This window comes from Anolis carolinensis, chromosome 6 (genome assembly GCF_035594765.1).
Source record: "Anolis carolinensis isolate JA03-04 chromosome 6, rAnoCar3.1.pri, whole genome shotgun sequence".
Taxonomy (NCBI): Eukaryota; Metazoa; Chordata; class Lepidosauria; order Squamata; family Dactyloidae; genus Anolis; species Anolis carolinensis.
This window is the reverse complement of record NC_085846.1, coordinates 67,711,894-67,729,446: the sequence shown is the minus strand read 5'-3', so window position 1 is coordinate 67,729,446 and position 17,553 is coordinate 67,711,894. Positions and strand designations below refer to the sequence as shown.

Genomic DNA, 17,553 nt, shown 5'->3' with positions numbered 1-17,553 from the left:
ACAAAAGGAACATGCCATTATGGGGAAACTATCACTTTCATACCTGGCTGTAATCGCACAATGCTGGATGCAAATTCCTGCAACCAGACTTTCAAATAGCCTTACTTCCTATCTGCTTGTCCTGCCCATTTTTCCCGTTTTGCCACAACGTCACAATCTTGCAGTGTTGAAATTCATGCAACACCTTTCCTTTCCTCCACAATATTGGGACCACAACAGAAGGAGATTATCCCACCAAGAAAAGTGGTGGAAGGTTCACGATACTGGTTTCATTGATGGGGTTTTCCTGTCACTTATATGAGATGAAGTGCAAAGTGAGCATGGGACAGACGTGACAATGTTGTGTAGTTAAAAATCATATTAAAAGGTGCTTTTGTCTCGCCATAAAGTGACTGTTACAAAAGGATGCCAGGAAAGGATTGTGTTTGTAGAAGAAACAACTTTTCAAACTGTTTTCCCACTGAGAGAACATTGGGAAAGGAACAACATGGTGTAATTCATGCCCTCATCCCACAAAGGGAGGAAAGTGAGCCACACAGAGCCCACGTAGTACTGTTTCAGGTGGAATTTGTCTTTAAAATGAAGAGAAACTGAGATTTGTGAATCTAGGAGGATTCCATTGCTCCATTGCTCTCCCTGTGAGGTATTTCAGGTGGGATAGGAACTGTTGGATTTTAAGGTGGGATGAGAACTATTGTTAAATTATTCTTGGAAAAGGAAGGCCACTGAATGCCACACTTAGAAGACACCCCCCCCCCCCCATGGGATGAGGTCCTAAGTCCAAGGCAAAGATACTATCCTTCTGCTGTAATTGTGATTTTGCCTGTGTTGGAAATGAAAACATCAAGTCTTCTTTAGCAATCTGTTTAGATATGATCTTGTTGCTTACTGTTTCCTATATGTATATTCTGGTGCACAGCTTCTTTTTCTCTATTGTTTCTGAGAAGTTATAAAAGGGGTTGCAGACCACCTGCTCTTTTTTCTCTCCTTTTGACTATGTGACTTGTTGATAACTGTTTGGGTTTTTTTTTTGCAAGAAAGATGCCTTGACACAGGGAACCATCTCAAACATGGAATGCTGTAAATTTTCGGGGCTGTATGGTCATGTTCCAGAAGCATTCTTATTGTGGATTGATGATGATAAATGGAAGCTTTTCGTGTGCCCACGATCCAGAGTCACTCGCAGAACAATAACATGCCACTCAGGTTTGCAGAACAAAAATACAGAAACTTTACTGATTCCAAGAGATCAAAAAACAGTAATATTTCCAGTGGTCTCTCAAGGATACAGTCCTGGTTTTTCACCCTCTTTTCTAGGAGCCTCCAGTGGCCTAGGGGATAAAAGCCTTGTGACTTGAAGGTTGGGTTGCTGATTTGAAGGCTGCCAGGTTCGAAACCCAGCCGGGGAGAGTGCGGATGAGCTCCCTCTATCAGCCCCAGCTCCATGCGGGGACATGAGAGAAGCCTCCCACAAGGATGATAAAACATCAAAACATCCGGGAATCCCCTGGGCAATGTCCTTGCAGACGGCCAATTCTCTCACTCCAGAAGCAACTCCAGAAGCAACTCCGGTTGCTCCTGACACGAAAAAAAAACCCCCTCTTTTCTTAGCAGCAAACAGGCCTCAAAATAGCAAGGCCTCTCTGAGTACACAGCTCTCCTCAGCAGCAGTACTCAGCACTGAAAAACTTGTCCAAACTGGCTCTGCAGCAGCAGAACAGAAACAGTATCAAATTAATCCCCAGGTCTTTGCAGGCTCAGCCAATCGGCTTCATGCACTTCATTTTCCAGTTACAGTAGAGTCTCACTTATCCAAGCTAAACAGGCCGGCAGAAGCTTGGATAAGCAAATATCTTGGATAATAAGGAGGGATTAAGGAAAAGCCTATTAAACATCAAATTAGGTTATCACTTTACAAATTAAGCACCAAAACATCATGTTTTAAACAAATTTGACAGAAAAAGCAGTTCAATACGCAGTAATGTTATGTTGTAATTACTGTATTTACGAATTTAGCACCAAAATATCATGATATATTGAAAACATTGACTACAAAAATGGCTTGGAAAATTTTGGAAACTTGGATAAGCGAGTGTAGGATAAGTGAGACTCTACTGTATTTGCAATGGTCTTTCAAGGATACATTCCTGGTTCTTCACCCTCTTTTCTCAGCAGCAAACAGGCCTCAAAATAGCAAGGCCTCTCTGAGTACACAGCTCTCCTCACCAGCAGTACTCAGCACTGAAAAATTTGTCCAAACTGGTTCTGCAGCAGCAGAACAGAAACAGTATCAAATCAATCCCCAGAGCTTTGTAGGCTCAGCCAATCGGCTTCATGCATTTCATTTTCCAGTTAATACACACAGCACAGTGCCTTTGCAAACCATGACAATTCTCTCCTGACGTTTTGCCTGCATCTATGGCAGCCATTCTCAGAGATTGTGAGGTATATTGGAAAGTATGTAACTGAGGTTTATATATCTGTGGAAGGTCCAGGGTGGGAGAAAGAACCACCCTGTACCTTCCACAGATATATAAACCTCACTTGTATAGTTTCCAATATACCTCACAACCTCTGAGGGTGCAGGCGAAACATCAGGAGAGAATGCTTCTGGAAATGGTCATACAGCAACTCGAAAACACACAGCAACTCAGTGATTCCGGCTATGAAAGCCTTTCACAACACAAAGTCTACTTCATTTTTGTCTCCTGCGTGGGTGATACGAAACAAGAGAGGGGCAATATTACATTTTGCCCTTTCCAAAACCCCCTAGTTTACTGGAAAGCAGCTGGGGACACGGAAGAAAGCTCTCTGTGGGTAAAATCCAGGCCAACCAATGGTCAGAGAGAGAAAAGGTAGCCTCTCTGATAGACCCTTGCCAGGTTGGGACACAAAGGAGCCCAGGGAGGCGGGCACTGCGCAGGCGCGGCGCGCGAGAGGCAGGGAGGGGGCGCGCGAAGGCGCGCGCCCCCTCCCTGCCTCTCGCGCGCCGCGCCTGCGCAGTGCCCGCCTCGCCGCGCGCCTCCCTGGGCTCCTCTCAGACGCGGCTGGGAACTCTGCTGAGCGGACGGCGCTCGGGGTCGCTCCCATTGACTGGGCGGAATGGCATAGAGCTCTCCCACACGAGCCGGTGAGACATGTCTACTGGCAAGTCCAAATGATATTTTCAGGTGAGTGCAAGCCACATGCCTTTCCCCAATGCCTCCCCTCAGCGCCGCCGCCTTTTGACTTGCCGCTGGGTCCGTTCTTCAGCCGCATGACTGAATGGATGGCCTTCCCGCCCAGAGAGGTGTGTCGAAGGCAGCCCTTCCTCCCCTCAGAGCCTCGCTTTCTTCCCCTCAGGATCCCGGTCGCCTTGCCTCTTCTGCGCATCGATACACCGTTTTGTGCTCCCCATTGTTCCTTCCTTACGGCTCTCAAACCAAACTGAATGGCGTCCCTTGATCGAGGAAGGCATTCTCCTGAAAAGCCTAGGAGGGGATCCTGTTATAACGCTTGAAATAACCACAAGGGCTTGAGCGCCAGACTCTGAGGGGATTCCCCTCAGGTTGGGGCTTTTTTTTGGTCCCAATTTGGAATCGCGTCTCATTCATGTGACTTCTGAGGAAGCAAGACGGATTCACTGGGTTGCTGTGAGTTTTCCGGGGTGTCTGGCCATGTTCCAGAAGCATTCTCCCCAGACATTTCACCCACATCTATGGCAGGCATCCTCAGAGGTTGTGAGGTCTGTTGGAACCTAGGCAAGTGTGGTTTATATATCTTTGGAAGGTCCAGGATGGGAGAAAGAACTCTTGCTTGCTTGAGGCAAGTGTGAACGTTGCAGTTGGATTACCTTGATTAGCATTTTATAGCCTTGTAACTTCAAAACATGGCTGCTTCAGATGGGTTCAAATTATAGGGATGAACATTAGGAAGAACTACCTGATGACCAGAGCTGTTCAACTGTGGAACTGACTGCCTCATAGAATCAGTTGGAAGAGACCTTGTGGACCATCCAGTCCACCCCCCACCGCCAAGAAGCAGGAAATGCAGTCAAAGCACCCCACCCCCAACAGATGACCATCCATCCTCTGCTTAAAAGCTTCCAAGAAAGAGGCCTCCACCACACTCCACTGCAGAGAGTTCCACTGCCGAACAGCTCTCACAGTGAGTTCTTCCTAATGTTCAGGTGGAATCTCCTTTCCTGTATTTTAAAGCCATTGTTCTGCATCCTAGTCTCCAGGGCAGCAGAAAACAAGCTTGCTCCCTCCTCCCTATGACTTCCCCTCACATATTTATACATGGCTATCATGTCTCTTCTCAGCGCCCTTCCACACAATCATATAACCCAGAATATCAAGGCAGAATATCCCACAATATCTGCTTTGAACTGGATTATTTGAGTCCACACTGCTATATATTACATTTCAAAGCAGATAATGTGGGATTTTATTTAGCTGTGTGGAAGGGGCCTCAGCCTTCTCTTCTACAGGGTAAACATGCCCAGCTCTTTCAGCCACTCCTGGTAGGGCTTGTTCTCCTGAACCTTGATCTTTTAGTCACCCTCTGGACACATTCCAGTTTGTCAACATCTCCCTTCAATTGCAGTGCCCAGAATTTGACACAATATTCCAGATGTGGTCTGACCAAGGCGGAATAGAAGGGTAGCATGACTTCCCTGAATCTAGACACTAGACTCCTCAGATTGTGGCAGAGTCTCCTTCCCAGAAAGTTTCTCAGCAGGAGGTGAATGGCCATCTGTCTGGGGTGATTTGATGGTGCTTTTCCTGCATGGCATCTTTTCCTGCATATTTTCCTGCAAGATACAACATAAGCGCCCTTCTTTTGAGGATCCTTTCTCCCAAATAAGATGCTTCCTGTGAGCTGATCTTTGGCAAGATTGGGACCTCTTCCACGCAGCTGTATATAATCCACATTGAAGTGGATTATATGCCAGTGTGGATTCAGATAACCCAGATCAAAGCAGATATTGTAGATTATCTGCTTTGATATTCTGGGTTATATGGCTGTGTGAAAAGGTCCTTCGTCAACTCAGTCTTGTTTAGGTTTGCCCAAAAGTTAAGTGGGATTTACTTATTCAAGGCTGGCTACCTAAACTGAAAGCTATGAAATATAAGCTGGCAGCATTCCATGCTCAGTCAGGGAGAGTGTATTCAAAAATAAAAACCCAAATTATTGAATGAAGTCCCCCAAACCAGGGTTTTGTGAGGACAACAGCTTGCAAAGAAACAAACCTATGGGTTGCTGTGAGTTTTCCAGGTTCTTTGACCATGTTCCAGAAGCATTCTTTCCTAACATTTCACCTGCATCTATGGCAGGCATCCTCAGAGGTTGTGAGTTCTGTTAGAAACTAGGCAATTGGGGTTTATATATTTGTGGAATGTTCAGTGTGGGAGAAAAAACTCTTGTCTGTCTGATGCAGGTGTGAATGTTTCAACTGGCCACCTTGATTAGCATTGAATAGCCTTTCAACTTCAAGGTCTGGCTACTTACTGCCAGGGGTATCCTTTGTTGGGAGGTGTCAGCTGGCTCTGATTGATTCATGTCTGGAATTCCTCTATTTTTTGAGTGGTGTTTTTTATTTACTGTCCTGATTTTAGAGTTCTTTAATACTGGTAGCCAGATTTTGTTCATTTTCATGGTTTCCTTCTTTTTGTTGAAATTGTCCATTTGCTTGTGGATTTCAATGGCTTCTCTGTGTAGTCCGATATGGTGGTTGTTAGAGTGGTCCAGCATTTCTGTGTTCTCAAATAATATGTTGTGTCCAGGTTGGTTCATTAAGTGCTCTGTTATGGCTGACTTCTCTGGTTGGATTAGTCTGCAGTGCCTTTCATGTTCCTTGATTCATGTTTTGGGGGGCACTGCATTTGGTGGTCCCTATGTAGACTTGTCCACAGCTGCATGGTATATAGTAGACTCCTGCAGAAGTGAGAGGATCCCTCTTGTCCTTTGCTGAATGTAGCATTTGTTGGATTTTCTTAGTGGTAATACAAACCTATCTTCGTGGCAATGCATTCACCAGAAAATATTTATTTTAATCCTGTCACTGTCGGCATTTTCTCAGCCATCCATTTTTGTGTTTAATCTGAGGCATTTCTATTATTATGCCAGTAAAGTAAGACAAAACCGTGGGAGCAGGGAACACTCCTGTTTTTAAAAACATTTGTTCCCCTTCATTACTTTTGCCAGATTGGTTTATTCATAGGCTTATCTCTGAGGAGACGACATCCACAATTAGTCACTTAAGAGGCGATCTCCATAATGTATCACCTCACTGTCACATGTAAACTGTGCCCCCCCCCCCCAATAAGTGCTCCAAAATCACCTTATGATGGGAAACAATGTGATGTTATAAGATTTTGTGGAGGGAGCTGAAATTCATATGTGGCCCATTTCATAAAAATGACTGCCCACATGAACTTCCTGCACTTTAAAAACAAGCTGAAATTGCCATTTAATGATAATAGTATTTCATAGGAGCAAAATACCATCCTGTATTGAACTGAGGCAAGCACAATCTACATTTAAAAGAGCTTACGTAAGACTACACTATACGTTTTAATTCATTCACGCTTACTCCCAATGATGCTGTGTCCCAAGGACATAGCAATCTCAGTATACTTAGGAAGATTGATCATTTGCCTGGAACAAATACTGCAAATGTCTTCTTCTCCATCAGTTCCTGGGAACATTTCTCCTAGCCTAGCACCCTCCATTTGTGTGGCATCCACCATCATGCATAGCCAGCCTGTCCAGTCGGTTATTGTACTCTGATGGGACTCCAAACAAATAGCTGCCCTTCTTAGCCTGGGGCAACTAAAGGATGACAATGGTTGGGTCAGTAAGTCTGAGCATAAAAATGAACTTCTGACCTCCTATAGCAGCACCATTTTTCAAGCCTCACTGATCAAAAAGAGTGTTTATCCTGTCTGAGTTGGTGGCGGAGTGTTACATATAGAGGAATGGGGAAATTTATAAGTGACTTGCAACACTGGTTAAGGAGTTTTGGTTAGTGCTGAGCAAAGTCTGAAGTGGTGGTGGAATTGATCCTGCTGAATCACCAGCCCTTGCCAGCTAGAAATATAGTATAAAATAGTATAGCTAGAAATACAGAAAGGTGGGAGTTATGGATTTCCTGATTTAATTCAGTCAGCCTTAAAGAGCTATTGTAAACACAATGACAGTTGTTATGTTTCCTTATTTATGGCTCTATTTTCCTACTTTACAAAGTTGAATGAGATATATTTTTAATAGAAAAGAGGGCCACCAATGAGAAGCTAAATCCCCAGCCTTTCTTTCCAGTGATCTGTCAGTCAGACTTTTTTTAGCCTATTTGCTTTTGGATTGGGTTTGGATGAGGGGAGAGTGGCAGTCAATTGACCACATAGTTGTGAAATGGAGGAGGTATAAGTTCCTTTCCCATTTGTCCTTTTGATCTTAAAATATATACACATAGTGCCATTGATTAAATGGGTCACAAGCTTTGTATATGAATCAAGTGAACATAAGACAAATGAACAGTAGGCAATGTTGATATTAGTTGAGTATTCCTTATCCAAAATGTTGAGAGTAGGTGTGTTTTGGAGTTTGGAATATTGTATTATGTATTTTATAAACATGTTTTAATAATGTTGTGCTTAAATCTGTGCACATTGATTAATTAGAAAGCATAGATGTTAATATCTCAATCACACATGTGGACAATTTTGGGTTTCAGAACTTTTTGGATTTCTGGATAACCGATACTCAATCTGTACTACTTTGGTTTTTGAACTACCAAGAATAAAGTGAATGCTAGCCAATTTTTCAATTTAATAAACATTGTAGAAGAGGAAGGTTGCTAGCCCTAATTTCTTATTTTCGTTTTGGGTACTTTATGATGATGTCTGACTTTCCAAACAGGAGGGCTTTTGTATCAGTAGAGGCTCTCTAAATAATTTTCCAGTGTTCCAAATTGTGTAGAGGGTCTCCATAAAGTACAGAAGGCTCTCCCCTTCAGAAAACCATCTCCCCACACAGAAGCACCAACTAGAAAGCAAATAGGATTTTGGACTGCATCAAAAGGAGTATAGTGTCTACATTAAGGGAAGCCATGGTGCCCCTATATTCTGCTTTGGTCAGATTTCACTTGGAATACTGTCCAATTCGAGCATCACAATTCAAGAGGAATATTGACAAGCTGAAACATTTACAGAGGAGAGAGACTGAAATGATCAAAGGTCCGGAATCATGTCCTATTGAGTGGCTTAAGGAGCTGGGTATGTTTAGCCTGCAGAAGAGAAGGTTGAGAGGAGACGTGATAGCCTTGTTTAAATCTTTGAAAGGATGTTATAAGGGAGAGGGAGCAGATTTGTTTTCTGTTGTGCCAGAGACTAGAACTCGGAGCAATGGGTTCAAAGTACAGCAAAGGGGATTCCACCTGAATTTTAGGAAGAACCTCCTGACTCTAAGAGCTGTTCAACCGTTAAACTCTCTGCCTTGCAGTGTGGTGGAGGCTCCTTCTTTGGAAGGTTTTAAATAGAAGTTGGATGGCCATTTGTCAAGGGTGTTTTAGTTATGTTTTTTCTGCATGGCAGGGAATTGGGCTGGATGGCCCATGCTGTCTCTTCCAACTCTATGATTCTAAGGTAATGGAAAATGCTATGGTCTCCCTCCTAACGTATTTATTAACCCAGAAATAGATTCCCTGAAGAGGTCTACTCTTTTGCATTCATCAGTAACCCCTAAGCAGTGCACATTGAAGATTTCATTCTGTGGCAGTGAACCTTTCTTTGATGAAGTAAGATCCAGAATGGCAGCAACTGGCCCAGATATGGTCCAATATCAGAGCTATAGTGGAAAGTTTTCATGTAGTGAAGCAATTCAGAAACTCTGGATTTTGGAACTATAAGTGTAACCATGAAGGACAAAAATTGCAATACCACCTTAGTGATTAGACTACTATAGCAGAGTACAATTCTGAACTCTGCTGCTTTTCATAGATAGGCTCGATGTAATTTTTAAATAAAAGCTGCCATATTATTATGTGGACTTAAATCCTATCGAAATGTATAATTTGTATTTTTGAGACATTACAGTTAGGATATGGGAGAGGCAGGTTTTTCCTTTTTGAGATTTCATATTTAAAAAAGAGCTTAATCTCTAAGAAGCTGTTACATTCCTTCAGCACCATCTGCTGTCCAAATATGGGTTGGATTCAAATTTACTCATGTATCAAGTGGACACATTAAGTAAGTCACGACGTAAGCTTGTCACGACTCACTGTTGTTCTATTGATTTCAACTGATCTACTCTACACATGTATAAATTTGGATCATCTCTATGTATCTATGGAGAGGGAGGGAGAGAGAGAGAGATCAAATATTTCCATTAGAAATGGGAAGCTTTGATGTGTGGCATAAAAGTGTAAAAACCCTTCTTGAATTAATAAACCAATGTTGTTTTTGCTTTTTGTTGTTACTACCCTTCTCAATTGTTATACGTACCAGATCTTCTCTTTGACATGCTGTGAATGTTCTCTGGAGCACACGTTTTTGTTGTTGTTGTTTTTTGTTGTTGTTGTTTTTTGTGAGATGGGATTGGATAGATTGCTCAGTTAGCTCTCATAATAGTAAGGGAGCTGCTTTGTTATGATAAACCACTGATCTGATGGGAAATGTGTCCTAAAAAGATCTTGACAAATAGTTCTGCCAGAAGCTCTCCAAAGCAGTCTTCCTCAACCCGGTACCCTCCTGGATGTAATGCAGTGCAGTTCTTAGTTATCCTATGCTAGTGGTCAAACTCATCTGAAGGGTTACAGAAGGACACCCGTAATACATCCTGTAGCTTCAGTAGAAAATTGATACTATAAAGTTGTGGCTTCTTGTGGTCAGGTAGTCAAATATTTTGCTAAGATTTTAGAAATCTCCATTCACTTCTCAGTTATATTTGAGTATAGAGATGTAGTTTTAGGCCCCATTTAGTGCCATTTAAACCAGTATTGAAGAAAATTGTTTCTCTGTTCAGAAATCCTGGAACCAGAGTGCTGATGCACATTAAAGACTTTATTTCACACACTTTTGTGGGAGTTTGTTGTTTGGCTTATGCAATTTAAAGCTAGTTTCAAACTGCATGAAATGGTCAGTGTAGATGGGGCTTCAGTCTATGTACATGTGCTGCAGAGCTCAGAAGACTTTCCATTGGAGGAGGTTTAGGCAGGGCTGTAGCTAAGGGGGGATTAGGGGGTTCAGCACCCCCCCCCCCAAATTATGCATTTTTTTAAAACCCTGCTATACTCATGAATTTTAACTGATTAACCAAATCCCCATGAGTGTCTACTGAAGTTTATCTGTCTTGAGTGTCCACTGAAGTTTATCAATGGAGCCAAATTTCTAAATTATTTTCCATAATGGAACTACTCTTCATGATTTGTTTTAAAAAGTCCCCCCCCCCCCCCCCGAATTTTTTTTCTGGCCATGGCCCTGGGTGTGGGAGATATACTTTGCTTTCATGCCCGGATGATAACCACTTGCTTCACTGTGAAGGAATCTTCCCTCTAGCTTGACCATATGGTTTGTTTGCCTTTTGCCTTCCACTGTCATGCATGATGCCTCTAATTTATTTGAGCCATCTGGATATGCTTTAACTAATGGTCTTCCTTGTCCTATATTTACCTCTTCCTTGTCTGTCTCTTATCTTCTATAATTTGGGGCAGAGTTTTGAAGAGTTACTACAAATCCCCAGTCAGATGAGGATTCTGGGATTTGTAATTCCAAAAGAATTTTAAATTCTGGAACAAGGACAATTGACTTTAACAATCTCAGATAGCATGGACCAGGGGTCCCCAAACTTTTTAAACAGGGGGCCAGTTCGCAATCCTTTGGACTGTTGGAGGGCCGCACTATAGTTGGCCACCAAGCAATAATAAATAGAAATGATAATAATTAATAATAGTAACAGCAATAATAATAAAAAGAGGGTTGGAAGAGACCCTTTGGGCCATTGAGTCCAATCCCGTTCTGCCTTTGTGCACCGAAAACACAAGCAAAACACCCCTGACAGATGGCCACCCAGCCTCAATGTTAATAATAATAATAATAATAATAATAATAATAATAATAATAATAGCAATAATAATAAAAAAGGGTTGGAAGAGACCCTTTGGGCCATTGAGTCCAATCCCCTTCTGCCTTTGTGCACCGGAAACACAAGCAAAGCACCCCTGACAGATGGCCACCCAGCCTCAATGTTAATAATAATAATAATAATAATAATAATAATAAAAAAAGAGGGTTGAAAGAGACCCCTTGGGCCATTAAGTCCAACCCCCGTCTGCCTCTGTGCACGAAAAGCACAAGCAAAGCACCCTTGACAGATGGCCACCCAGCCTTAATGTTAATAATAATAATAATAATAATAATAATAATAATAATAATAATAATAATAATAATAATAATAGGGGTTGTAAGAGAAAAAGAGACCCCTTGGGTCATTTAGCCCAACCCCCTTATGCCCTTGTGCCATGGGGGCCGGATAAATGGCTTCGATGGGCCACATCCGGCCCCCGGGCCTTAGTCTGGGGACCCCTGGCATGGACAATGGTATGCAGTCCAAAAATGTTTTTTTTCATATTTTGCAATAAGCAGAAGTCCATCCAGCTATTCAGACTTAAAAATAAGCGTTAGTTCCAGTTTTCAAACACCTTAATGGAGCCATTCCAGTATGAAGCAACTTCAAGGAGCATTTACAGTAAATCAGGACGGCCAGTTATATCTTTTGCAGGTTGAATCAGGATAAAGGGGGTTGTTTATAAAAATCCCATTGCATGTTAATCTTGCAGCAGGCTGTTAATGTTATAAGCAACAAACGTGTGGGAATGTCTACTCATAATAACATAAGTCTCATGGGAGACCCCCAAAAGTGTTTAACAATAAACAAAAGTACGTAGCAATATTTAACTAATGTGCTCTTTTTAACGTACCATTAAACTTTTTTCTGTCCATAGGTTTTTGTCCATTTTTGTCAATTATTTTTAAAAATCAAACATTATAAACTGGAACATAGTCCTTACAAATGTTGTAATTTTAATTTGCTTAGGTGTGGAAGAATGGGTTCAGGAGGCTAGGAGACACATATATTTCCTACAGTTCTGGTATTCAACTGAAGTCAGTATTTTCTTATATACAATACTGTGTGTAGTCTGTGTATTCAGTTTGGTGAATCAGTGGGTCAAAGTGGATTAAGTGTAAAACTTGTTGCCAAGGAAATTCAGGTTCAGATCTCTTTTCACAAAAGGTCCTGCACGGCCTTGAATCTCTTAGTCTCTAACCCAGACTAATCTACACAGATTTGTTGTGTGGATTTTAAAAAGTATCCCCAGGGACATTTTCCCTAATCCCACTGGAGTAAGAATGGGATAAAATTAATAACATTTTACCTCTACATGTTTACCAACACCAACAATGTGCCTTAGCAAAAAATAAATACAAGCATGGACATGGAAATCTTTTTATATAATAATAAGTCATGCATTCCTTCTGCCAGGCTAGGGAACTGTCAGGCCTCCAAAACCTAGCCTATAGATCCCATCATCCATATCCAGCATAGCCAATAGTAAGCACTGGCTATGCTTACCACTGTGGTGTCGTAGCTTAACATGTCTGGAATATTTATTATTCCCTTAATAAAGTATTCCCATTGTCTTTTATAGCATTTTACAATTAAACATATATTCCGCATCAGATGCATGGAATACACACAACATCATGTACCGATAATCTGTCCATAATGCAGAGAGCTAACATGTGAGGCCTTCACCTCTGCTGCACCATGTGTCCTGCATTACACAAGACAGTTTCTTATTTGGAAAAAGTTTGCACATCTTTGAAATATTGCCTGCTCCAATTCCATTTCAAAGATCAGAATCCTAAGAGAGAGAGCTCAGACATTGCTTTTGCTTGTCTAAAATTGGGATGTCAACCCTTGTGAATTAGAATATTTTTGCAACAAATTAGAAGCATCAGGTGGGTTGTTACAACTTTTTTGGTCAATCAGACCAAAATTTGTTTTTTCTGCATTTTTGTGTGCTATGCATCACCAAGGGGAAATATTAACTTTGTACAGAGACATTTTGTAGAAATTGTAGGAATCAATTGTAATGAAACCTTGATGGAAAAAAGTTTATCTCTGTGTGCAAAATTTGAGGTTAACAAAATCTTTGTAGAATGCCTTGATGTTTTAAATCAGCCTGTCTTGTTGAGAACGAGTAACTTTGTGATATTTCTTCACATCCCATAGCTAGACGGGTTTCCTCGTAATTGTAAGATACATTATATTACTGTTTAAAACTGGAATGGGCAGCTTGTGGCCCTCACAGTTGTGAAAGGACTTCAGTACTCATTCCACCTACATCTAGAGAGTCACGTTGCCCAGCACCTGGTTTAAAGTACAGTAATGAATTTAAGTTTGTGTTTATCCATACAAGTTAAGATATGGAAACTTTTGTGCTTTTCTCAATACGTACACCCACATGCACACAGGAGGCAATATGCTATGCCAAGTCAATGGACTATGACTTGGGAGACCAGGGTTCAAATCCCCGTTCAGCCATGGAAATCCACTAGCAACCCTGGGCAAGTCACACACTCTCAGCATCAGAAGGCAAAACCAACTGCTCTTCCAAATAAATCTTGTGAAGAAAAATCCATGATAGATTTTAGGGTTGCCATAAATCAGAAATGACTTGAAGGCACAGAGGAATTGGGTTTTTTTTTCCTTTTGTTGCTATTGCCCTGTTTTTCAGGGTTGAATTTTCTGTTTTGGGGAGAATGTCTAATGGGCTATCCTGCCTCAGTTTTAGATCTGCTCTTCTACAATTTTACAAATATTGTCCATAGTTTGTTGTTTTTCACTCCACATTGTCTTGTTTGTCTTTCTCCAGGTATTCTATTGATCTGGGCACTGACTGAAGAAATAGTGTTTGCTGTTCAGGTATTGTCTCCCAGCTTGGCATCATCTAGGGGCCTCCTGACAGACATTATCAATATCTCAGCTATGGGGACACCACCTGCACATAAAGACCGTCACACATCAAAAGCTTTACCCACAGCAACTCTTGTGAACTTCCATTCCACTAGCTCAGTAGAGACCTCTGCTTCTCCTGTTGTCCCCAAGGTATCCACCAGCAGCCATCCTATTGACAATAAAGAACCATACCACTTATATAACCAGAGTGTTTTGTTTTCTGGAAAGATTTACCCTGAAAGGAAAACATTTCAGACTGTCAATGACAATTCTACAGAATTTACAGAGCCTCGTGTAAAAACAGAACTGCATTCTTCTACTACCATGAGGAACTGGCCTCCAAATCATCCATTTCTGCCTCAGTCTACAGCTCACAGCAGTCGTAATAGCACGGTGTTGGTAAAAACCACAGACTCGGTTGCTTCTTTTCACAGTGATATATTGGAAGGCCTTAACAAAACAGAGAAGGGGAGTTTGTCCAAACTGGTTACACAGGAAACAGATCACACTGTCCTAGTGACTGCCCCGTCAGCATCTCCTGAAATGGCGACAGTGCCTTTCAAAATCCCACGGAATGGCATTTGGGATATTCTGAGCAAAAATAACTCTTGGGTCATCTCGAACCCGAGTACAAACCAGGTACCTTTATTGTCTAGTCCTGGGAGTACTGCAGCAGCAGCAACAACATCAACAACACTTGGTCATTCTGGTCAAACTGGCATCGATGCCAATGTTTCTTCATTTTATACAACAGGAAGCTCTAGTCATAGAATGCCTATCACACTGCATCCCTCTAAGCATAGCACCAGCTTCCCAGGCAATACACTCTCCACAGAATCCTCCACATGGCTACCAAGTTCTCCTTCCACGGCAACAGAAAACTTCCTAAACAGACTAGTGCCGGCTGGAACCCGGAAGCCTGGTATGCCTGGAAACATTTCTCATGTTACGGAAGGGGACAAGCCCCAACACAGGACAACCATTTGTCTCAGCAAAGTGGATATAGCATGGATCATCGTGGCCATCAGCGTACCTATATCCTCATGCTGTAAGTTGGATGTCTCCCTCCTCTCTCAAATATGCTATAATTTTGCTTGCACCTTATAGTAAGACATGGTTTGCTTGAATCTGGCTTGTTCCCTGTGCGAACAAGCCACAAGCCATGATCAATTGAACCTGTAGTTTATTTTTAGCTATCCAATTTTGGTTTGTTAAAAGCATGGTGCCTAAACAAGTAATTGCAGCTTGTACCTGACTTGTTTCCTCACTGCTTATCTTAAAACAAAAGTTGATAAAAGGGTCATGGAAGAAGCACACCTGAAGCAAACCAGAAATGAGGAAGAAAAGCTACATATTTTTTTGTGTCCACTGTTATGCAAATCATGGCTTAAGCAACAAATCATGGCTAGAAATAGTTATTGAGACATGAGAATGTGATGTATGTGTTAGGTATATAATGCAAAGATTAGAGTAATTTTCTCTTAAGCAAAATCAAAAGGGCCTGATTATTGAAGCACCTGAATGTCATCTGTTTCCCCATTAGTTCTGCTAACAGTTTACCTTGGAGTATTTCTACATTACTGGACTTATTACTTCTACATTATTGGGTATGGTGCTTAGCCCTGCTATCTTTTGCTGATTTTCTGCCCACCTGACACCATTTGTACAAATGCTGCCATTGCTGACAAACAGCCATTCCCAACAAATATGAGACATTCTGAAAACAGATAGCAAATTATAACTGCAAGACTAGCAAGTGCTGCATTCCTTGGGGAACAGTGGTTGCCTTAGAGTCCTTGGCTCCTTATAGGATTGTGTCCATCATTTTAGATTCAAAGAAATAGCTGTTTTCATCTGGACCAGTATGCAGAGAGATCTTGTAATAGTACATATGAGACTGAGAAAAAGAAGTCAGTCACATAAGCTTTTATAGACTTGATCACATTCATGGAGATAAGTGTCAAGGAACAGGCCTTTATTAATTCATAGCTGTAAAATTCTGTTCTTTGGCATTTCACTCTATGGATCTGATGAAGTAATCTTATGCTACCAAATTTTCAGTCTCAAAGGTGCTACAGTATCATTTTGTATCACTTGCAGATGTAACTCAGAAATCTGTTACTATTCTTAGAGTGCCACAGTGAACTGAGATGCTGCTGCAGATGGCTAGCACTATTACAGCACTACACATCTCCAGTATTTAACCTTGAAAAGCTACCACTACCTTGGAGAAATCCTAAATAGCCAGCAAGAGAACAACATCTGATGTCCACACTATCCCTGATTTCCCCCCTCCCATCATCATCTTTATACCGCTTATTTTCAGTTGCATAGAGTAATATGAGGGGAGGTAAAAGAATTACTTACTTTTCCTAATGGCCATGCAAACACTGTCTGGTATAATTAATTTTCTCTTCTATTGATAGATATTACTTCACTGGAGTTAATTATAATCAGAGCAACTCCATCAGGAGAGATTAAGGAATTTGATTATGGAAGACCTTTGAGTACTGCATTTTAAATCTCCTACACTAAAATTACTAGTATGCTATGAAACAAAAATGTTAATTCTTTAAAAATGCTATAGGGCTAATTGCTGAAAAAATGTTACTTACCTAAATGGGGGAACTGGGGCTTCTACATTCATTGGCAATACATTTTGCAGCTGAGAAGCAATCAAACATTGCATCTCAAGTTGTAAAAAGATGATGTATGCTTCTGATACCAGGAATGGAAATTAATCTTACATGACCTAATTTGTACAACAATGTAATATATTCATGGGAGGCTGGTCAGAAATCTTTTAGAATTGCCACATTGGCTTGTTTCTTTGCAAGGTGGGGAGGAACCAAATAATACTGATGACCATACATTTGTGTCTAAATATATACATAAGTGTCCAAATTAATTTGCTGAAATATCATGATAGAGCTGAAAATTTCCTTCCAAATACAGTAGAGTCTCACTTATCCAAGCGTCGCTTATGCAAGCCTCTGGATTATCCAAACCATTTTTGTAATCAATGTTTTCAATATATCGTGATACTTTGGTGCTAAATTCGTACATACAGTAATTACAACATAACATTACTATGTATTGAACTACTTTTTCTGTCAAATTTGTTGTATAACATGATGTTTTGGTGCTTAATTTATAAAATCATAACCTAATTTGATGTTTAATAGGCTTTTCCTTAATCCCTCCTTATTATCCAAGATATTCGCTTATCCAAGCTTCTGCCAGCCCGTTTAGTTTGGATAAGTGAGACTACTGTACCTGAAGTTTTTTTTCCTTTCAGACAATACAGGGCTAGATGGGCCTGGTGCCCTTTCTTTTTTAAAAATAATGTTTTCATAATGTCTTTAATTTTGCAAAATAATTTGGTGGCTTACATTAAAGCTTGTCTGTCGCACTTCAGCGTTGATTCACCTTGCTCTAGCACACAAACTCCACAGCAGATTTGAGTCTTCTTAGTTTATTAAAGATAGATAGTAAAAAGTTCTCCAAAAAGCAAAAGTAAAGCACCAAAAGTCAGTTACAAATATATTCTTG

At 41.0% G+C, this 17,553-nt stretch overlaps 1 protein-coding gene across 4 annotated transcripts in view; it reads left to right on the top strand.

Annotated features, from left to right (window-relative positions):
• Positions 1–17,553, top strand: part of tmem108 (transmembrane protein 108) — a 267,480-nt gene that overhangs the window by 236,020 nt on the left and 13,907 nt on the right. For 2 of the 4 annotated variants that reach the window (XM_062957328.1, XM_062957327.1), the window contains exon 4: positions 13,919–15,049. In XM_062957328.1, the coding sequence (XP_062813398.1) occupies positions 13,919–15,049 (1,131 nt within the window). Of the gene's footprint in view, positions 1–2,989; positions 3,171–3,603; positions 4,147–13,918; positions 15,050–17,553 lie in introns of those variants that run through there. The other 2 variants (XM_008115553.2, XM_062957326.1) reach the window with 2 other exon arrangements.